Source organism: Homarus americanus, unplaced genomic scaffold (assembly GCF_018991925.1).
Source record: "Homarus americanus isolate GMGI-L3 unplaced genomic scaffold, GMGI_Hamer_2.0 scaffold6317, whole genome shotgun sequence".
Classification (NCBI taxonomy): domain Eukaryota; kingdom Metazoa; phylum Arthropoda; class Malacostraca; order Decapoda; family Nephropidae; genus Homarus; species Homarus americanus.
Window position 1 is genome coordinate 14,368,245 of NW_024730668.1, and position 24,682 is coordinate 14,392,926.

The 24,682-nt window shown below is 44.8% G+C and overlaps 1 protein-coding gene across 1 annotated transcript in view; it reads left to right on the plus strand.

Moving 5' to 3' along the window:
• The window catches only part of LOC121867239 (neural-cadherin-like), a gene marked incomplete at its 5' end in the record, with an annotated part of 59,917 nt that overhangs the window by 14,099 nt on the left and 21,136 nt on the right, over window positions 1-24,682 (plus strand). Inside the window, 5 exon segments of the mRNA XM_042367091.1 lie at window positions 779-951; window positions 12,560-12,746; window positions 14,000-14,194; window positions 16,960-17,100; window positions 17,863-18,063. Coding sequence (XP_042223025.1) covers window positions 779-951; window positions 12,560-12,746; window positions 14,000-14,194; window positions 16,960-17,100; window positions 17,863-18,063 — 897 coding nt within the window.

Sequence of the window (24,682 nt, forward strand, 5' to 3'; positions counted from 1 at the left end):
GGATATAATAGGTTACAGCTGGATATATTAGGTCACAGTTGGATATATTAGGTTAAAGATGGATTTCCTATGTCACAGTTGGATATAATCGGTTACAGCTGGATATCTTACATCATAGCTGGAAATAATAGGTCACATCTCGATATATTAGATCATAATTGCATATAATAGGTCATAGTTGGATATAATAGGTCACAGTTGGATATATTAGGTCATAGCTGGATATAATAGGTCATAGCTGATATATTAGATCATAGTTGTTCGCAGTCATTTTTCCCGCCTCTGCTGACGGTTGTGTAATATTTCAATGTGATTCTGATTTTTTAAGATGTTGCTTTTGCATAATGTAGTATCACTGATACATAATTTGTCTTAGTATGCCTTATTGTGGGTAAAAATAAGTATATAATATATGCATCTTTCGAAAGCGTGAATTTGCTACCAGAGTTTAACAGTTACAGTAATTCATGTATAATACTTCTGATAAACTTCCTACTTGCTTATGTTTGAAATAATGAATGTATGTATCTTTATACAATTTAGCTAAATATCTTTCTCGTCAGAAACGGTCATCCCAACGATTATGAATAAACTCATTTAGAAATACATCGTTACTTTAGGACAAAATCGGACAGGTTTGCAACAGCCAATCAGCTGTAAATTTTGAGGAGGAGGCGGGGCATCTTTTCTCAGCTGAGAAAAAAATGCGCTATTGTAGTATTTTTTACCGAAAGCAACACGAAAACTAATTTTCTCTCTCTCTCTCTCTCTCTCACAGGCTCACAGCTACGCAAGGATACTGGAGAATATGGAGCCACACCTCGTCGAGTCGGTTATTATAGAACTGGGGGACTTGGACAGCGAGGTGAACGGCTGCCCTTGTTCCCTTGAGTTTCATGCCGGGACTCCAACCAGTGTACTTGAGACGTTTAATCTCACTCCTATGGAAGGGTGAGTCACCATTAGTTTATCAGTAATTATATTTAGTCATTATTAGTTAATTTTAGTCACCGTAAATAATATCAGTCATACATACAATGAAAGACAAACGTCGTGTCGCGGTTTTGTCCGAAGATTAAATATCACTCGTGAAACTTTATGAGAGCCCTACCACATGGCAGAGCACACCAAAAGTTTTAGCCCTTCGGCACATGTTTTCACCAAATTTCACGACACGACTTTTGTCTTTCATTGTACAACATTCTTGTATACATATTCATGTAGTGTTAAAATATATACATACAAACATACATACATACATTCATTCATACATACATTTATAAATACATACATTCATACATACATGCAAACAAACATACATACATACATACATACATGCATACATACATTCATATAAACACCCAGCCTCAGGTTGGCTAACACCTCGTATAAAGATTGTAAACAAACTGCACTCGACCCAAATTATTTACCCCCATCGAGTCCTAAGTAACTGTGGTTATAGCACTCGACTAGCAATCCTTCGGTTCCGGGTTCGATTCAACTCTGAAGAGACAATTGTTTGACTGATATGTGTTCGACCTGGATTGAAAACTAAATCGGTTCTTGAAAATATTTAGTTTATATAAAGATATTTTCTTATATAAAACTGTGTGATATGTGACGTCATACCCCCGTGACTGACACCCTGGGCTGACTACCTCACCCTGGTGCGATATGTGAAGTCAGGCCCACGTGACTGACACCCTGGGCTGACTACCTCACCCTGTGTGAGATATGTGACGTCAGGCACACATGACTGACACCCTGGGCTGACTACCTCACCCTGTCTACGAAATGTGACGTCAGGCTCACGTGACTGACACCCGGGGCTGACTACCCCACCACATGTGCGATGTTCTGACCTCACTAGGGGAAAGGTCACGGCAGGGTTAGCTCCGGAGGGATAATTATCAGATATGGCCAGTGCTATGTGCGGTCTTGGGTATGAGAGTTTGTTGACCAAACTGGAGTGGTCCATGGAAAAATTGGCCAAGGCCAATGAAGAAATTGAGAGGGCCACGTTGGAGAACCTGAAATTAAAAGAAGAGCTGGCGAAGTTAAAAGGGGAGGCTGGACGAGTAAAGCCAGTGTCTGACGAAAACTCAAGCGAGTGGAAAGTTGTGAGTAGTGGGAGGACCAAGCTGGTGGTGAAGAAGTACACCAAGGATACGTCAACAACGACAACAACAGCTAAGTGTACCAACTCGTTCAGTCCCTTGATAGACGAATTGGACGTTAGTACAGTCAGGGACAGGGATGACAAGGAAGGTATAAAAACTTTAATTGTTGGTGACTCACAGGTAAGGTACATGGACAGGGCCTTTTGTGGTAAAAACAAAAATAGGATGAGGGTGTGTTTGCCAGGAGCTGGGGTGGGGGATATAATTGACAGGATGGACAATATCTTGTCTGGTAATGGGAACAAACCCATTATCTGCCTCAGTGCAGGAGGCAATGATATTGGCCGGTGTAGGAGTGAGGAGCTTCTTGATAAGTTCAAGGCAGCTATAGATCGTATTAGGACTAAGGGAGGGATCCCTATCATATGCTGTGTCCTGCCTAGAAGGAGAGTTGGCAGTGAATGGTTGTCAAGGGCGGTTGGTGTCAACGACCGTCTTGACAGATATTGCAAGTCAATATCAGTCCCATTCATTGACAACTGGGACAACTTCTATGACAGAAGGGACCTTTATGCTAGGGATGGGGTGCACCTGTCTAGGGATGGAGTAGCAACCCTGGCTGGGGCTCTAGAGGAGGCAGTTCAAAAGATATCGAAGTCTTTAAACTGCTAGGAGAACATATGAGCACGGGGGTGGAGGAGACTGCAGTGGGAGCGGGTAAACAAAGTGAAATTTTACAGGGAAATAGTGTTAGGAATGATGACAAAACTGAATTAGACAGGGAGTTTAAAACTAAACGCGGTAACGGGAGGACTCAGAACACGACTAACTTAAATGTATACTACGCAAACAGTAGAAGTATGAGAAACAAAATGGATGATATTAGGGCCTTGGTATGTACCGAAATAATCGATATAGTTGCATTCACTGAAACATGGAGCCAACCTAGACACGCGTGAGTTACCAGTCGAATGCCAAATTGCGGGTTACAAACTGTTCCATACCGATAGGCAGACCAGGAAAGGAAGCGGAGTAGCAATCTATGTTAGGGATAATCTGAAGTGTGAAATAAATAAGGAAATAAAAACTGAGCGGAATACAGAAACAATTTGGATAGAATTAATCGACGGTAGAGAAAAATTAATCACAGGAGTAATATATAGACCTCCCAATCTTGATAGAGTCAAAGAGCGACTTATCTGGGATGAAATGCGCAGGGCTTCCACACACAACAAAGTCTGTATAGTAGGCGACTTTAACCTTGGCGAAATAGATTGGACTGACCTTACAGGTAACTCAGAATCAGAGGATTTTCTCGAGACTATCCAGGACTGTTTTCTAAGTCAACATATAACTGAACCCACACGGGGTAATAATATACTCGATTTAGTTCTGTTAAACAGAGAAAACTTCATTAGCAGGGTCGAGGTAGGGAACGAATTTGCAAACAGCGATCACAAAGAAATTAGATTCCAGTTAGATTTTCAGGGCAGACGTAAGGAAAATTCCACTAAAGTACCAGATTTCAGAAGGGCGAACTTTGACAGTTTAAAGAGGCAGCTGAGAGAGGGGGTGTCGCGCTTGGCCGTGAACCTGTCAGATGACACCCACCTGATAACGAGATCTGAGATTGCCGAGTTCCACGACAATTTAAATAGTGAGTTACTTAATGCACAAAGGCAGAACATACCATACAAAAAACTCAGATCAGACAACAATGACCCTAAATGGATTAATAATTATTTAAGGAACATCATTGGCCAAAGGAAGGCTATAGGTAGAAGGATAAATCGTGGCGAAATTCACCTCCGGGACTATTATAGGGTATTGGCGAGTAGGGTTAAAACCGAGATAAGGAAAGCAAAGAGGAATAATGAGGTAAGGATAGCAAGGGAGGCGAAGACAAACCCCAAAGGATTCTACCAAATGTATCAAACTAAAACACGAGAAAAGATTTGACCAATACTGTCAGACACCGGCGAGCTCACTGATAACGACAGAGAAATGAGCAATAATTTGAATAAATATTTTTCAACAGTTTTCACCACCGAAAATTTAAACATGATACCCGAGGCACCGACTCTATTCAAAGATAGTGAAGAAAACAAATTAAGTGAGATAGTAGTGACTAGTAACGTTGTTAGTAAGCAAATAGACAAACTAAAGCCTAATAAGTCACCTGGTCCCGATGAGATATTTGCCAGAGTATTAAAGGAATGTAAGGAAGAGCTTAGTATGCCCTTAGCAAAGTTGTTTAACATGTCCTTAAAAACAGGTGTAGTACCAGAATCCTGGAGGATAGCGAATGTAATACCGATTTTCAAGAAGGGGGATAGATCACTATCCTCTAACTACCGCCCAATCAGTCTAACATCAATAGTAGGCAAATTACTGGAAGCAATCATCTCAAACTCTATTCGAAATCACCTGGAGAAGCACCCATTGATCAATGATTCCCAGCATGGCTTCACAAGCGGACGTTCTTGCCTAACTAATCTATTAACATTCTTTTCATCAGTTTTCGAATCGGTGGATGAGGGGCACAATTATGATGTGGTATATCTCGACTTTAGCAAAGCCTTCGACAGAGTCCCCCACGAAAGACTAATTAGAAAGGTAGAAGCACATGGCATCAAAGGTGACATCCTTAAATGGATTAGGGCGTGGTTACAGGACAGGAAACAGCGAGTGAGCATTAACGGCACTAAGTCCCATTAGAGCAACGTCACAAGTGGTGTTCCCCAAGGCTCAGTACTTGGACCATTATTATTTATTATATACATAAACGACATAGATATCGGCATAGACAGCAACATAAGTAAATTTGCTGATGACACTAAAATAGGACGTGTTATTAAATCTGACGAGGACTCTGCAAAACTACAGGAAGATCTAAACAAATTTTTCGAATGGTCTTAAAAATGGCAGATGAAATTCAACGTCGACAAATGTAAAGTACTCAGTATAGCAGATGTAAACAGGGAAACCAGATACCAGATGAACAACGATGCCATAGAGAAATCCGACTGCGAGAGAGATTTAGGAGTAATGATTAGTAGGAACCTTAAACCAAGTAAACAATGTGTTTTTGCTCGTAACAAGGCTAATAAAGTACTTGGGTTCATTCAAAGGAGTGTTAGTTACAAGACTAGCGAGGTCATCCTAAAACTGTATCTTGCTCTTGTGAGACCACACCTGGACTACGCAGTTCAGTTCTGGTCACCGTATTACAGAATGGATATAGAATCCTTGGAAAGAATTCAGAGGAGAATGACAAGACTAATCCCGGGCATTAGGAACCTTGAGTATAGAGACAGGCTAAAGCATCTTAATTTGCACTCCCTCGAGAGACGTAGAGCGAGGGGCGACCTGATAGAGGTGTATAAGTGGAAGGCAGGGCTAAACAAAGGGGACATTACAAAGGTACTCATACTATCCAACCAGGAGCGAACTCGTAACAATGGTTTTAAATTAGATAAATTTAGATTTAGGCGTGAAATCGGTAAACACTGGTTTGGAAACAGAGTAGTGGATGAATGGAACAAGTTACCAAATATCATCATTAACTCGAATACGCTGAATAGCTTCAAACATAGGTTGGATGCTTATATGAGCAATTGGGGTTGGGTGTAAACTGGACTGCCCAGTATGGGCCAATAGGCCCGCTGCAGTTTCCTCCATTCTTATGTTCCTATGTTCTTATATGTGACGTCAGGCCCACGTGACTGACACCCTTGGCTGACTACCTCACCCTGTGTACGATATGTAACGTCAGGCCCACGTGACTGACACCCTGGGCTGACTACCTCACCCTGTGTGCGATATGTGACGTCAAGCCCACGTGGCTGACACCCTTGGCTGACTACCTCACCCTGTGTACGATATGTGACGTCAGGCCCACGTGACTGTGACTGACACCCTGGGCTGACTACCTCACCCTGTGTACGATATGTGACGTCAGGACCACGTGGCTGGCATCCTTGTCTGACTACCTCACCCTGTGTACGATATGTGACGTCAGGGCCACGTGACTGACACCCTGGGCTGACTACCGCACCCTGTGTGCGATATGTGACGTCAGGACCACGTGACTGGCATCCTTGTCTGACTACCTCACCCTGTGTACGATATGTGACGTCAGGGCCACGTGACTGACACCCTGGGCTGACTACCGCACCCTGTGTGCGATATGTGACGTCAAGCCTACGTGACTGACACCCTGGGCTGACTACCTCACCCTGTGTGCGATATATGACGTCAAGCCTACGTGACTGACACCCTGGGCTGACTACCTCACTTTGTGTACGATATGTGACCTTTTGTTGCAATAAGATTGAAAAGTTAAGTCGTGTTTACGTTGTATACACAGTGGGGCATAAGTTATTACAGACATCACTGAACACGACCAAATTCTCGAGAGAAAAATGACTGGACACACAGAGTATTGGCAGCCATATTAGTGAACACACACACACACACGGCCATCCCCCAACATGAAAATAATTGTAACAGACAAACAAAAAAGTAACAAAACCTAATGCAAGTAATCTCTCTTCGTATTCAACCAATAAGATAGAAATCTGGACATGGTATCCCTCACCAGTCACTGTCACTATACCAACTGGACATGACGTAGAAAATTACAATTAATAATTCAAACTTAACAACAATACATAAAAAGGAAATTACAAAGTAGATTAAAACCAACTAGTGGAAATAATTAAATATATATACCATTAACTCACAAATGATATCCATACATTAAAAAAAAAGCCTTAATGCTCAGGTCCAACAAAAAATAGAATTTAACATTTTACCATTTAAAAATTTAAGCTTTTTAGAGGATTCGGTATAATAAAAATGACAGACGAATATTATTATTTGTTTTAATATATCCTGCTTGTCATCACGCCACTGTCAATTACTACAGTTTGAGCTACAGCTGCCAAGTATTTAGACACTATACGTAAAATTATGGAAAAACAATAAGCTGATCGAAAAGTGACTCAGTGTATTAACTAACTCCCTGTTACGTAGTTGATATTTATTATCTAGTCAATATTCAGTTTATAGTATTCAATCTATTTGTTGTATTAAATAGTTTTTTTAAGTTTTATGTGTGTAGAACGAAAGAAAGAAAGAGAACAGGAAGATAGAGACAGAGAACGAAAGAAAGAAATACAGAAAAGGAAAGAGACAGAGAGAAAAAAGGAGAGAGAGAGAGAGAGAGAGAGAGAGAGAGAGAGAGAGAGAGAGAGAGAGAGAGAGAGAGAGAGAGAGAGAGAGAGATCACATTGCATCTAAATATTAGGATTATTCAAATATATTTAATTCCTTACTACCATTATTCATTCCCTTCAAAATAATATAACCTCACTTAATTTATGACCTCACAAATCTAAGTCATTCCTCACCTGAACGTTTTAACACAGTTAAAAGGTTAGTAGAAAAAACTTTAATCAAACAACCTGGTATATTTTTTTCCGATTTGTATCAAGACATCCTTCACTGAGGTACATCTAGACAGGTACACTTTATATACCTGAGGCCTGAAGTAAGATATATAATACAGTACATCTCATTTATAGCTGAATATTTTATGATATATTTTTTTTTTTATAATGTTGTAGGGGGAGGGGCAGTGTGTGTGTGTGCAGCGAGTCATTTACACATACACAAACAGAGAGAGAGTGGATGAAGTGGAGAAAGGGAGAGGATACAGTGGTACTTAACAACCCGAAATAAAACATGAGTACTTAAAAAGTTTCGAGTTTGACTTAAAACTCGAGAATGTGGAGTCAGACTCTTGCGTTCACTTAGCGGCCACTCAGAAAATATTTTTATCATTACAACCATAATTTTTTCTCTTCACGTTTCATCTTTATCACGTTCTTAATTATGTGTATATATGTGTGTGTGTGTGTGTGTGTGTGTGTGTGTTCGCACACAGGGTGGTGTGCTTTCAGCGACCACTGCTGGCTAGCCCTCATGGCGAACAGGGAAGTAACTTGCATAAGTCTTACCCTGCCATTACACAGCCTCTTCACCATCAAGACTCCTGCTGTGCCTTCTCATGGCAACACACGGTAGGTAACTGGGTGCCTCGTGGGCCCATGCTAGACCAGTAGGGGATCCCGGAGTAGCAGTGGGCCCCAGAGGGACGGCGCATAGGCCCACTGGCACGTGGACACGTTCTTGCGCCTACCAACCATCGCCCAGCTGCCTTGCGGATTAACCTTGGTAGGTATAAGGCTTTGGGAGTAAACCACGAACGAAAAATCTGCGGTGGAGCCCCGCATCAGGCAGACATGCTTACAGACCTCCAACAACACCCCAACGGCGGTATAGACGGAAGAGGTGACGACCATGGGAACACAACGACTACATCGGCGGACGAAGGCAATGCATGATGGACAGGCTTCGAAGGCAAAACCCAATAAACTGGGCTATCGGCAGTCCATTGCAACTCTCCCTCTCCCCAGTCGTTGCAACACTTGCACCACTGGATTAGGAAAAGGGGGAGCCAAGATGTGTGGTTGCAGCCTATACCCCCAAAAGTTCTATGGCGACGGACGAGTGGCGACGGTGACAGGCAGAGATGATTACCAGGAGCCTCTAGTCACAACTCTGCACATGGGCGGCACAGATAAGATGGTCGTTTATGCTATGGGTCCTGCCTGTGCGACTGAGCACATGGAGAGAGGGGTAGAAAAGGTGCCATGGACATAACCTGCCTATAAAACAAACTTGACTCGGCAACCGCACCCAGTATGGTCATCCTTATGCGGTTGAAAACGCAATCAAATCACAGATCCAGACAAAAACAAACTGTAAAACCTATTATGATCGCTGCATGAAATGTCAGGACCCTTCTGGATACTGGCGCAAATGAGCGTCCTGAAAGAAGAACTGCCCTTGTGGCAAAAGAGCTGGCTAGGTATAACATCGACATAGCAGCCATTAGTGAGTCCCGTCTCCCAGACGAGGGTCAACTCACAGAACGAAGGTCTGGCTATACCTTCTTGAAGGGTAAGCCTTCTGCGGAGAGAAACCGCATTTATGGAGTTGGCTTTGCCATCCATCAACGCATTCTACACAGGCTAACTGAAATGCCTATTGGGATCAACGAGCGCCTCATGGCGCTCCGAGTCCCACTGAATCACTCACGACATGCCTTATTCATCAGTGCATACTCCCCAACCCTGGATACAGAGGATGACATCAAGGAGGCCTTTTACTCCGACCTTGGCAGAATGCTAACATCTAGCCCCAGAGAAGATAAGGTTGCGCTCCTTGGTGACTTCAATACCAGTGTTGGCAGAGATGCTGTCATTTGGGAAGGAACCATAATAGGGAGAAATGGACTAGGCAAGTGTAATCCCAACGGCCTACTCCTCCTCAGCAAGTGTGCCGCACACAACCTCACTATCACCAATACCTTATTTTGGTAGGCCGACAAGTTCAACGGTTCGTGACAACACCCACGATCCAAACATTGGCATCTCATTAACTACATGATTGTCAGAGAAAAAGAGAACGCCAAGATGTCCTCATCACCCGAGCCATGCATGGCTCAGACCACTGCGACACTGATCCCCGGCTCGTCAGAGTCAAGTTCTCACTTGACGTCCCCCAAAAACGGCGAAGGCAGCAAGCCTCTAGAAGAGGTTTTAACACTAAGCGTCTGGAGGATCCAGCGGTAGCACATGCTTTTAGAGAGCAGCTCGAACATGGGCTGATAAACAACCCGAAAACGAGGAACCCAAATCTCAGTGCCGAATGTGATATTCTTAACACTGTCATGACAAAAACCTGCAGAGAGACCCTCGACCAGATCGAAAGAATACACCAGGACTGGTTTGATGAGAATGACCCGGCAATCAATGTACTCATCAATGATAAACTTGCTGTTTTATCTGACTGGTAGAAGAGCCCTCAGTCTAGGACCAAAGCTGATACCTTCCGCAAGAAGAAAGCTGTGGCCCAACAGGAACTTTACAATCCAAGGAAAGACTGGCTTAAAAATAAAGCATGTGAAACACAAAAAAATGCAGATCAGCACAAGATATACGAATTTTTCAATTCCACCAAAACATTTTATAGGCCAATCACTCATGGTGCAGCCCCCTTCCGCTCATCCGATGGTAATTCCATAACTAAAGTCGATCTAAAGAGCACTACCATTCACTGCTCAACCGAAACACCGATGTGGATGTCCTGACTACCCAGCAGGTCCCTCAGCATCCAGAGCTGACCCACCTCAGCTATCTTCCATCCGTGGTTACGGTAACTACTGCCATCAAACAGTTGAAAAACAACAAACCCTCAAGGCCTGATGGAATCCCAGCCGAGGTGTATAAAGCAAGTGAACCTCTGCTTACTAGCCGTCTCCACTCTCTCCTGGAGAATATACCTGTATGGGAAAAGGAGGAAATCCCTCATTTTCTTAATAAGAACAAGGGAGACCTGTCAGACTGTGACAACTACCGCGGGATCTCGCTGCTGTCCGTAGCTGTCAAGATTCTGCCCGAGTCCTTCTGAACAGATTTCTTCCTGAAGCAGAAAACTTCCTCCCAGAATCTCAATGTGTCTTTAGATCATTATGTGTCACACTACGTAACATGATCTTTGCTGCCCGTCAGATACAGGAAAAGTGCAGAGAAGAGCGCCGTGACCTGTACATGGCATTTATCTACCTATCGAAGGCCTTCGACTCCGTCAGCAGGGAAGCCCTCTGGTGGATCCTAACCTAACCTAACCTAACCTAACCGAACTACTTAAATTATGCTCCATTGTGAGGCAACTCCACGTTGGCTTGAACTAGTGTCCTGCACAATGTCACCCAATCTGAATCCTTCCCCATCCAACGGGGGTTAAACAAGGGTGTGTCCTTGGCTGCCTTCCTTAGTCGTGCCAGCGCTAATTTAGCCGGTGTGGTGGACACCCGGTACCGGATGAAGGGCCTTTCCAACATAAGACGACTCCAGGCAAGAACAAAGGTGTCGGCAGCTTCCATAGCTGAACTTCAGTATGCAGACAACCTCACCCTTGTCGCTAACACTGAACGCGACCTACAGGAGATCCTGAACACCTACGCAGATGCATATGCACATTTCGGCCTTGAGGTGAATGTACATAAGACTCAGATTCTCTTTCAGCCTGCCTCTGGTACAGCCACACCTCCACCACCCATCCAGCTTAACGGTACTACCCTCTCTAATGTTACCCATTTTCGGTATCTCGACTCCCACCTGTCCACCACCTCGGACATTGATGAAGAGAGTCAGCATCAGATCAGATGTGCATCTTATGCCTTTGGTAGACTCCGAAACCATGTCTTCAGATGTAGGGAGCTGAAATTACTACAAAGCCACACGTAAATAGAGCAGTGGTCCTCCCCACCCTGCTATATGCCTGCAAGACATGGGTCACATACAGGAGGCACATCAAGGCACTTGAAAACTTTCACTAACTTTGTCTACGTTCCATCCTCCGATTCGCTGGGAAGACAAGAGAACAAATGTCAGTATTCTTGCTGACACCAACTGTATAAACATCAAGGCTACCATTATCTATGAACAACAACGCTGGTCTGGCCATATTATCCGCATGGACGACAGTAGACTGCCAAAGCAGCTACTTTACAGTCACCTAACGAATAGTAAACGTAATGCTGGCGGGCAACTGAAGAAGTGCCAAATCAACCCCCTCACATGGGAGACGATTACTCCACACCGTAAAGCTTGGAGGAGTACCACACAAGAAGTTAGCTCGACTGCAAACAAGGCAGACAAGCCCCAACGTCGGAAAGACGGTGTCACCGCCCCTCCCGCACTAGTTGTAGCCCTCCACATATGCAACTTCTTTCAACGACCCTGCCAGTCCCGTATCGGCCTCTTTAGTCACTTCAGAACTTAGGAGCCTAGGTTACACCCTTACTAATTAATATAATTATATCAGAGCTGGATGATTGTCATACTTGATTCCGAGTGACAACAAATTAGTAGTAGTAGTATTAGTAGTGTGTGTGTGTGTGTGTGTGTGTGTGTGTGTGTGTGTGTGTGTGTGTGTGTGTGTTTGGGTCAGTATGTATTTATTATATATTTATTTTGTCATTCATATTGGTATATAATATTGTTTATATAATTTGTTCTGTTTAATGCAGCTTAGGTTAGGTTAGGTTAAGTTAGGTTAGGTATTTAAAGATCTTGTAACCATATTCCCAGTTAGTCCCGGTACCGGTTCAATCCCATAAACACACTGGACCGGCAGAAGAAAGTGTACCGGTTCAGGCTGAGGCCCACGAAAGTTCTGGACCGAGTGGAGGAAAATTGTCTCGAGACCACTTGAAAAAATCTTCTTGATACACAAATTTTTAACCAATACTTTCAATCTATCAACAAATCTAACTTAATCCCATGTCCCATCTCCCGGTACAGGTCTCGGTACAGGTTGAGGCCCATTACGGTACTGGACCGGGAACAGCAGAAGGTGTACCGGTTACCCTTCACGGCCCGGGACAGCAGAGGACTGGCAGGTACCCGGTACTTGACTATAGAAGTTGGTGACGAGAATGATTCCCCAATGACTGACGGCGCCAACACTATTAAGGTGTACAACTACCAGGTGAGTGAGAGGGGAGTGATAGGCAGGTGAGAGAGAGTGAGGGGAGTGAAAGAGGGGAGCGAGAGGTGGGTGTAAGAGGGGAGTGAGAGTTGAGTGAGAGTTGAGTGAGAGAAGTGAGCGAAAGGGAAATGAGTGGTGGGAGTGAGAGGGTATAAGGATGGGTATAAGAGGAGAAGTGAGAGGGGGTGTGAGAGGGGAGTGTTAGTTGTGAGTGAGAGGGGAATGTGAGGTGAGTGAGAGGGAAGTGAGAGGTAGGTGAGAGGGGAATGAAAGGGAGGAAGAGAAGAAGGATAAATGAGTAAAACGAAGAGAGAGGTGGATAAAGAGAGGGGGAGTGAAATATGAATGAGAGTGAGAGGTGGGATAGGTAAGTGAAAGATAAGAGATAGACGAGAAAGAATGGGTAATATAGCAGAGTGAGAGACGAAAGAAAGGTGAGAAAGAGAAGGAGGAAGTCAGAGGTGTAAAAGAGAGGGCAGTAATATTTCTCATCCAAAAATATCTTAATCTCTCAGTGATAATAAAGTGTGGCTTATCTTCTACTCTCTCTCTCTCTCTCTCTCTCTCTCTCTCTCTCTCTCTCTCTCTCTCATCACCTACTCTCCTTCACCATCCCATTCACTCTCCCTCACTCACACCACCCACGTCCTTCATCCCCACCCCATCCACTCTTCCTCACTCTCACCATTCACTGTCCCTCCTCCCAACACCCACTCTCCTCACTCAACCCACCTCACTCACCCACTCTCCCCCTCTCTCCCCACACACCCCCCACTCACCACCCACCTCCCCACTCTCACCACCCACCTCCCACTCTCCCCACTCACCACCCACTCTCACCACCCACCACTCTCCCCCACTCTCACCACCCACTCTCCCCCATACACCTCCTCACTCACCACCCACTCTCCCCACCTCACCCACTCTCTCCCCACTCTCCCCACTCACCACCCACTCTCCCCCACTCTCCCCCACTCTCACCACCCTCTCCCATACACTCCCTCACTCACCACCCACTCTCCCCATACACTCTCCTCACACCACCCACTCTCCCCATACACTCTCCCTCACTCTCACCACCCACTCTCCCCCACTCTCACTACCCACTCTCCCCATACACTCTCCCTCACTCTCACCATTCACTCTCACTAACTCTTGTCTTTCACTCTCCCTCATTTTCACCCCCCACTCTCCCTCGCTCTACCCATTCACTCTCCCTCACTCACCACCCACTCTCCCTCACTCTCCCCCAGGGCCAGTTTCCCGCCATGGTTGTCGGGGCTGTGTACGTAACAGATGATGACGACCACGACCGTCAAGACAAGACCTTCGAGGTTGACGCCAGTACCTCACCCGAAGTCGCCTCTCACTTCAAGGTCGACCTCTACACCGGCAACATCACCATGCTTAAAGGAACACCTGCCGGAACACATGTGCTGAGGGTCAAGGTAGGTGTTTGAAGAGAGATGACAGGTGTTTGAGGTTGTATAAGATGAGATAAAAGGTGTTTGAGGTTGTGTATAGATGAGATAACAGGCGTTTAAGGTACATAAGAACATAAGAACACAAGAATGAAGGAAATTGCAGCAGACCTATTGGCCCATATTAAGCAGTACCGTTTACCCCGAACCCCTATCGCTCATATATCCATCCAACCTATGTTTGTAGCTATCCAGCGTATTCGAGTTAATGATGATGTTTGGTAACTTGTTCCACTCATCCGCTATTCTATTTCCAAACAACTGTATACCTATTTCGCCCCTAAATCTAAATTTGTCTAATTTAAAACCATTGCTACGAGTTCGCTCCTGGTTGGACAGTTTGAGTACCTTATCTATATCACCATTGTTTAGCCGTGACTTCCATTTATACACCTCGATGATATCGCTCCTCACTCTACATCTCTCGAGGGAGTGCAAATTAAGATGCTTTAATCTGTCTCTGTACTCAAGGTTCCTAATGCCTGGGATTAGTCTTGTCAATCTCCCTTGACTCGGAACCAGACTCCGAGAACACTGAAGGGTCCGGGGAGGGGGAGCGAGGGCGGGATCCCTAAACCACAGGAGGTTGGTTGGAGGTGGCCTGGGCCTGCTGCAGCTGTTGCGCCAGGAACCAGGAAGACAGAGCCTCCAACATCTCCTGCGGCAAGGCGCCGTGGAGGGTCTCCTGGCCCGTAGGGAGGGGGGGGGTTACCTTCTCCAAGGACACTCTGGGACAACCCAGCTGGGGCTCTGGCAGAGTAGTGGGGGTTCGAGGACTGGCATTTCCTCCTAGCGAGCCCGCTTCCTTTTGGCCGCTGTCCTAGGCGACCTGGGGCGGTGGTGCCTGTTGTAGAAGGACTAGCGGGACTCCCGGAGCGGTGACGGTGGCGACTGGAGGAGGATGAGTACTCGACTCCCGGAAGGGCAAGGAGGAGAGCTGTGTAGAGCCCGAAGCCCAAGGGCAGGGAGAGGTGGGCTCCCTGGTGGCCGACTGGGAAGTTGGAGGAGGGGAGCTCGGCCTGGGGTCCGAAGCTGCTGCCACAAAATGTGAGAGGTGTCCACATCTCCGTCTGCATTGCGGAGAAGCCCTGCCACCCACTCAGAGCACACCACTCAGCGACTCGGGTCAAACTTGTCGTCGTCCACGCTCTGGGAGTGGGCTGAACAGGAGGAGTGGTCATCCTGTTGGAACCTGGCCGAACACCTTGGGGCTGAGCAGGACACTTCTGGAGCTGGGGATGAAAAAACAAACAGGAGAAATAAAACAATGGAGTAAGGAAGACGAAGGGACTACATATGTCTCTCTCTGCCATCAAAACCCGAGCCAGACAACGAAACCAAGTAACTTCTCGGTGCGTGGGCCTGGACGAGAGAAAACACAAACAGAGGGTGGAAAATGTGGGGAAACACAAACAATGAAGCGACGCCCTTGGAGTAAGCACGACACAAGAAGCAAAAGGGGGGGGGGGGGAACGGGGCTAACACCCGGAATTTAAACACCCTCTTCCATTGAAGAGGGTAGTCGTGTTTCAACCGGAGTCTAAAAAAAAATGAGTCTCAAAGGAAACCTCAGTACAGTCCTTGATGGGGTGGAGTAGCTGTAAAATGAACTAATTCCAATAAAATTAATTGATAATATTGGAAATAGTTAAGTTTACTGCCACACCACCCGTCAAGTACTGTACTGTGGTGTCCTCCAGGATTCATTTCTTTTTTAAACTTGGGTTGAAATACAATGACCCTCTTCAATGGAAGAGTGTTTAAAACTCCGGGCATTAAGCAAGTAAACAGGGAAAAGCAAAAAAAAATTAAAATGGCCGAAACCAGGAGGGCACCGGCACAAGTCTAAACAACTCGAAGCAGCAAAACAACATTCCCTCCTCCTAAATAAATCATCCTAGCAAACTGCTGACTAAAAATGCACAGATGGTATGAAGAACAACAGACACAGACCATAATGCGAAGAAGAAGCTGAAGCAGGAGAAGAATCTGGAAACGTCTGCCTACAGCAGGGAGGCCAGAAAGAATGACCACCTGAATTTGACTCAGGTACACCGTGGACGGCGCAGGCAGTAAGGAGCTCTTCTGCACAAGTACCCTTTCTCTTAAGTTTACAGTTTTCTTCAAGGTAGTTGCAGCCTATACTGATATAGATGTGTTAACATTGGCCTTGTCACCTCCTAGGGTGATATCTTGAGGTCTAATATAGCAAGTGCACAAGCGAAGCTCACCTCACTAAAATTATGATCGAAGTGTATAAATGGAAGTCAGGGTTAAACAAAGGTGATATGAGAAAGGAACTCAAACTATCCATCAAGGAGCGAACTCTGTGCAATGGTTTTAAATTAGACAAATTTAGATTTAATCCCCAGATACGTAAACACTGATTTTGAAATAGAGTAGTGGACGAGTGGAACAATGTACCAAACATCATCATTAACTCGAACATGCTGGATAGCTTCAAATACAGGTTGGAAGGGTATATGAGCAATAGGGGTTGGGTGTAAACGGGGCTGCCTAGTATGGGTCAATAGGCCCACTGCAATTTCCTCCTTTCTTATGTTCGCAAGTAACCAAACGTAAACTAACCTAACCTCTGTAATGTCACATCAGCCCCTTCTGACCTCTTTAACCTTACATCAGCCCCCTACTGACATTTATGACTTTATATCAGCCACTATAACCTCACATCAGCCACCTGGTGACCGTCCATGACCTCATTTGACCCTCAGGTACACGACAACTTCCGGCGAGAGATGGCCATTGGACAGACAACCATCAGCGTAGTGGACTTGACACTGTCAGCGGTGATGCAGTCTGGCTCCCTGAGGCTGGCTAACACTACCTCCCACACCATGTTGCTACAGCGCCAGGTGAGAGTGATTAGGGGAGTGGAGGGGGTGAGGGAGGGATGGAAGGAAGGAGAGAATGAGGCAGAACTAGGGAGGGAGGAAACAATAGGTAGGAGGGGGAGGGCAGGAAAGAAGAGGAAAATATTATTATTATTATTATTAGTAATATTATTATTAATATTAATATTATTATTATTATTATTGTTATTATTATTATTAATATAATTACATTATTATTATTATTATTATTATTATTATTATTATTATTATTATTGTTATTATTATTATTATTATTATTATTATTATTATTATTATTATTATTATTATTTTTCTTATTTTTGTTATTATTATTATTATTATTATTATTATTATTATTATTATTATTATTATTATTATTATTATTATTATTATTATTATTATTATTATTATTATTATTATTATTATTATTATGATTATGATTATGATTATTATTATTATTATTATTTCTATTTTTAATTTTATTTTTATAATAAGTATATTATTATTACTATTATTATTATTATTATTATTATTATTATTATTATTATTATTATTATTATTATTATTATTATTATTATTATTATTATTATTATTATTATTATTATTATTATTATTATTAATTATTATAATAATTATTATAATTAATTATTAGTTGAACCTTCAAGAAAATTTTGTTTTTGATCTGTTTGTCTGTATTTATCTGTATCTATCTTTCTCTATTCCACCTCTCTCTCTCTTTCAACCCCTTCTCCTCTCTCACACCAGCCTAGTGCCTTGGGGACTAGCTTGTACGAGCGCCTCAAGAAGCAGATAGCGAGGATCCATGGCATCCCGGAGGCGCAAGTGGACGTGTTCGCGTTGAAGGACGTGGAAGGCGTAGGCGTGGACGTGCGCTACAACTGCCACGGGTCACCATACTATACGGCGGCGCGCCTCGACGGTGTTATGTTGAGGAGGAGGAGGCAGGTGAGTTACCCCTCTGTCCCCAAACACAGTCTGCCTAAAGAACTAACGTGACTGGGCAACTGCACTCAGTAAGGTCATCCTTATGTGGTCGAAAACACAATCATAATCACAAATCAAAACAAAAACAAACTATACAACCTCTTATAGTGGCTGCATGGAATGTCAGGACTGTAAGGGGTTTGTATTCCAGTCCAATGATTGTTGGAACTGTGTTGTTCAGTGTTGGGTTTGTTCTCTGCATCTAAACAAGGTGTTGTTCATGGGCAGTTCTAACTGAGTCAGTGCTGGGTGTAACTGTATGGTGGTTCACTTGGCTCCCTTCCTCTGACCCAGTTGATCATCTGCTACCTGTGAGTATTCCATATTATTTGTTATCGTTTTTGGTTTATGGTTCCTATGGTGTTGTTTGTCTTTTAAGGGTGACTTGTGTAATGTTTGTTAATGACTATGTATGTTCAACTTAGTGAGTATGAACTGTGCAAATATAAAAGCATGTTGACAGTTACTACTAAAATAATTAGATACTACTCTAAATGGACTGTATTGTTACAGCTTTTTATTTGTGGTCACCTTGGTGTGAACTGCTGAACTCCTAGCCTTGTATGCCAGCAAGCCACCTAGGGCACTGTCAGCCCTAGCCTCTACGCTTTTCCTCCCGGGTCCATTACCAAGTACCTGTGCCGGTTAGGAGGATACTTGTTCTCCTGTGAAGTTGTTAAGAGGACGCCAATTTACCACCTGTGTCGTGTGTATATACCAGACCCCACGTTTGACATCCAGTATCTACACTTGCGATATTTGTTCCGACCAGCAGTCCGGCACTTCCATACCACATATGTTTATGTTTCTCTGTACTGTCTTCATGCCGATTATCAGTGTAAATACTTGTAAATAGACATCTTTTGTTACAAATATCCATAATCTTGTTCAATATACTTGGTGAAAGCGGCAGTATTACACCTGACAGTAATCTTTAAAAGTACCAGAGGACGTTAACATCTAAACCCTTAACAAGGACCCTTCGGAATACTGGCACAAATGAAAATCTTGAAAGAAGAACCACCCTTGTGGCCAAAGAACTGGCTAGGTATAACATCGACATTGCAGCCATTAGTGACTCCCGGCTCCCAGAAGAGGGTTGACTCACAGAACGAAGGTCTCGCAATACCTTCTTCTGGAAGGGTAAGCGTGCTTGGAGAGAGAACACATTTATCGAGTTAGCTTTGCCATCCGCCAATGCATCCTACAAAGGCTAACTAAAATGCCTGTTGGGATCAACGAACGCCTCATGACGCTCTGAATCCCAATGAATCACTCACGTTATGCCTTCTTCATCAGTGCCTATGCCTCAACACTGGATGCAGAGGATGGCATCAAGGAGGCCTTTTACGCTGACCTTGACAGAGTGCAAACCTATATCACCAGAGAAGATAAGGTCATTAAATTTGTATCCCACATATTCCTTTTTATGGTTACCCCTCGTGTACGAGGATGGCCGGCCCTATGGCCACCTAAGCGTGACTCCAATACCAGAGTTCACAGAGATGCTGACATTTGGCAGGGAATCATAGGGAGAAATAGACTAGGCAAGTGTAATCCCAATGGCCTACTCCTCCTAAGCAAGTGTGCTGCACATAACCTTACTATCATCAACATCCCACCCACGATCCAAACACTGGCATCCCATTGACTACATCATTGTCAGAAAAGAGATCATTGAGATGTCCTCATCACCCTACCCATACGTGGCTCAGACCACTATGACACTGATCATCGGATCGTCAGAGCCAAGCTCTAACTTCACGTCGCCCCAAAACGGCGAAGGCAACAAGCCTCCAGAAGAGGTTTTAACACTAAGTGTCAGGAGGATCCAGTAGCAGCGCATGCTTTCAGAGAGCAGCTCAAACATGGGCTGATAAACAAACCGACAACAAACAAGCTAAATCCCAGTGCTGAATAAGGGTATTCTCGACACTGTCATGACAAAAACCAGCAGAGAGAGACCCTCGGCCAGATCGAAAGAATACACCAGGACTGGTGTGATGAAAATGACCCGGAAATCAATGTACTCGTCGATGATAAACGTGCTGCTTTAATTGATTGGCAGAACAACCATCAGTCTCTGACCAAAACTGATACCTTCTGCAAGAAAAAAGCAGCGGACCAGCATGAACTTCGAACGCTAAAGAGAGACTGGTTTAAAAATAAAGCATGTGAAATGCAAAAACTTGCAGATTAACATAATATGCGCGTACTTTTCAACTCCACTAAAATTTTTATGGACCAATTACTTATGGTGCAACCTTCCTTCACCCTTCCGATGGTAACTACTTAATTAAAGACTAAGAAGGCATCCTTCAGCGCTGGAAAGAGCACTACCATTTGCTGCTTAACCGAAACACCGATGTGCATGTCCTAACTACCCAGCAGGTCCCTTAGCATCTAGAGCTGACCCAGCTCAGCTATCCTCTATCCCTGGATGAGGTAACTACTGCCATCAAATAGATGAAGAATAACAAAGCCTCAGGGCCTGATGGAATCCCAGCCGAGGTGTATAAAGCAGGAGGACCTCTGCTTACCAGCAGCCTCCACTTTATCCTGGAGAATATATGGGAAAAGGAGGAATCCCCCATTTTCTTAAAGACGCCTCCATAATCCATATTTATAAGAACAAGGGAGACCGGTAAGACTGTGGAAACTATCGCGGGATCTCGCTGTTGTCCATGGCTGCCAAGATTATCGCCAGAGTCTTCCTAAACAGACTTTTTTTCTGGGGCGGAAAACTTCCTCCCAGAATCTCAAGGTGGCTATAGAACATCACTTGCCACCACTGACATGATCGTTTATGCCCACCAGATGCTTGACATGTGCAGAGAATAGTGTCGTAACTTGTACATGGCCTTCGACTCGGTTATCAGGGAGCTATTTTGGCTGTCCACCAAAATTCATCGCCATTGTGAGGCTATTCCACGATGGCATGAACGGCAGTGTCCTGCACAACGGCACCCAGTCTGAATTCTTCCAAATTTAAACGGGGGGGAAAACAAAGATGTGTTCTGGCACCAACTCTCTTTTCCATTTTCTTGGTTGCCTTCCTTACTCGTGCCAGTGCCATTTAGCCGGCGGGGTGGACATTGAGTAACGGATGAAGGATTTTTTCAACATTAGATGACTCCAGGCAGGAATAAAGGTGTCAGCAGTTTCCATTATTGAACTTCAGTATGCAGACGACCTAACCCTTGTCGCTCACACTGAATGTGACCTACAGGAGATCCTGAACACCTATGCAGATGCGTATGCCGACTTCGGCCTTGAGGTGAATGTACGTAAGACTCAGATTCTCTTTCAGCCTGCCCCTGGTTCAGCCACACCTCCACCATCCATCCAGCTTAACGGTACTACCCTCTCCAATGTTACCTACTTTCGGTATCTCGGCTCCCACCTGCCCACCACCACAGATGTCGATGAAGAGATCCAACATCGGATCAGATGTGCATTTCAAGCCTTTGGCAGACTCCATACCCGTGTCTTCAGCTGTAGGGAGCTAAAATTATCTACAATGCTGCACGTATATCGAACAGTAGTCCTCCCCACTCTGTTATACGGCAGCGAGACATGGGTCACATCCAGGAAGAACCTAAAGGGCCTCGAAAACTTTCACCAACTTTCACCAACGTAGTGTACATTCCATCCTCCGAGTTTGCTGGGAAGACAAGAGAACAAATGCCAGTATTCTTGCTGACACCAATTGTAGGAGAATCGAGGCTACCATTTTCCATGAACACTATGTTGGACTGGCCATGTTACCTGCATGGCCGACAGTAGACTGCCAAAGTAGCTACTTTACAGTCACCTAGCAAATAGTAAACGTAAGGCTGGCGGGCAACTGAAAAGGTATAAGAATATTTTTAAGTACCAAATCGACTCTCACCTGGGAGACGACTACTCCACACCATAACGCTTGGAGGAGCACAACACGAGAAGGTGTCAATACTTTTGAGTTCGTCCAACTGCATACAGAGACAGGCAAGCTCCAACGCCGGAAAGGCGCTGCCGCTCGCCCCTCCCACACTGGACGTAGCCCTTCACACTTGCAACATCTGTGTACGACCCTGCCGGTCCCTCATCGGTCTCTCTAGTCACCGCAGAGCTCATTAACGAAGGTGACATCATTAATAACTCATATCATATTATCATAGTTGGATGATCATCATACTCGATTCCGATTTACAGCAAAGTAGTAGTAGTCGTAGTCGTAGTAGTAGTAGCAGTGCTCCAACAAGAAATAAAATTTGAAACAACTGGGGTCAAACAAGTGGCATATGCTGATGACCTTACAGGAGCAGGAAAAGTGGAGTGCATCAAAAAGTGGTGGGACCTGGTAACATCGCGAGGTCCAAAAATAGGGTACCACCCAAACGCCAGCAAGTCCTTCCTCATCGTGAAGCCAGAACATTATGAACGGGCATTGGAGGTTTTTGGCCGAAGTGAGGTCAAAATAACTAAGGAGAGCCAAAGACATCTAGGCGCAGTAATTGGCACTACGGACTTCAAGACCGAGTACGTAGCTGGAAAGGTGAATGAGTGGGTTAGCGAAATCCAAGCTCTGTCTGAGATTGCTAACACAGAGCCACATGCGGCCTTTGCAGCATTCACCCATGGAGTCAAGCATCGCTGGAACTACCTGATGCGTACCATCCCTGAGATCGGACCCCTCCTCCACCCTCTGGAAGAAGCTATCAGTGTCAAGTTCATTCCCAAACTAGCGAAACACCCTGACTTAACCCCAGTAGAAAGAACACTTCTTGCACTTCCACCAAGACTGGGAGGGATGGGACTAACTAATCCAGAGGAGATTGCTGACACTGAACACCAAAATTCACTAAAGCTCACGGCAGCCCTCACTGACCACATAATAGCCCAGAATGCAACAGGGGAAGTGGACACCAGCCAAGTAAATAAGATCCGTAGGTCCATTACAAAAGATCGGCAGCACTGCCAAAATGACATGTTGCAGCAACTATTGCTGCAGGTTCCAGAAAATTGGACAAAAAAAGTAGCTATAGCGCAGGAGGTGGGCGCCTCGAACTGGTTAACTACGTTACCGATAAGGGCAAATGGTTTCAGCCTTAACAAACAAGAATTTACAGATGCCATTGCTCTAAGGTACGGTTGGCCAGTAGATGGTTTGCCCTCCCAATGCGTGTGTGGCTCTTCTATGATGGCGATCACGCCATGGTCTGCAGAAGGGGGCTTCCATATGCATGAGGCATGACGAGGTAGGGATCTCACAGCAAATATGTTGGAAGGAAATCTGCCGGGACGTCATGGTAGAACCGACCCTCCTTCCATTGGATGTGAATCTTCCAACACAGGACTTCAAACACATCGCGAAGCCCGTGTGGACGTCAGTGCTCGAGGATTCTGGGCTGAGGGACAAGCGAGCTTTCTTCGACATCAAGGATTTTTTATCCCATGGCCGCTTGTCACCGTAACCTAGCTCTCGATGCTGCACATAGGAGGAACGAGAACGACAAGAGAAGGGCATATGGGGAGAGAATTCAAAACGTTGATCAAGGCAGCTTCACTCCTCGAGTGTTCACAACCTCTGGTGGGAAGGCCCTAGTGCAAGATGTTTCTACGCCAGATGTCACCGTAACCTAGCTCTCGATGCTGCACATAGGAGGAACGAGAACGACAAGAGAAGGGCATATGGGGAGAGAATTCAAAACGTTGATCAAGGCAGCTTCACTCCTCTAGTGTTCACAACCTCTGGTGGGATGTGGGCCCAAGTGCAAGATGTTTCTACGCCAGACTCGCGGAGCTGATCTCCGAACAGAAGCAGCAGCCCAGAAGTTATGTTACAGCCTGGATGAGATGTCGACTGTCCTTCTCTCTCCTTCGGTCGGCTTTGCTCTGCCTCAGGGGAACGAGAGCTTCTGCCCCTACTCCGACAACTGCTGCAGATATTGACTATGAGGCTACAGTCACTGAATGCCGCATAGATCTGCGGCTCAACTAATTTAACACAGATAGGATAGCTTCTTATGTATTAGGATATTTAATATTAAGGTAAATAAATGGTGGCGAAGGTGTGGCTATTGGGGGAGGCTGGAGGCCACGTAGTAGTAGTAGTAGTGTGTGTGTGTGTGTGTGTGTGTGTGTGTGTGTGTGTGTGTGTGTGTGTGTGTGTGTGTGTTTGTGTGTGTGTGTGTGTGTGTGTGTGTGTGTATGTGTGTGTGTGGCTACCTCTTTTGTAATGGGCAGCATGCTGGTCTTGTAAGTGAGTGATTTCGGGTTTGATTCCCGGGCAGGGTGAAACTGTGGGTAAGTTTCTTGAAGCCATTTGCTTGTGTCTGCTAAGCAGTATTTAGGAACCTGTATGGTAATCAATTTGCGGATCATATTTCGGGATAATGGTTAGTCAGTGCAGTTGGCCAGTTGTCCGGTCTTGTTGTATAATTCTTTGACACTGTGTCATGCAACTCTTTAACTTAGAGTGTGGTCATCGTGTTGGCGACTTTTTCTACACCTTAAACAAATTCACGTTTAGGTGGCCCTAGGGCCGGCCATTCTCATACACGAGGGGTAACCATAAAAAGAAATATGTGGGATAGAA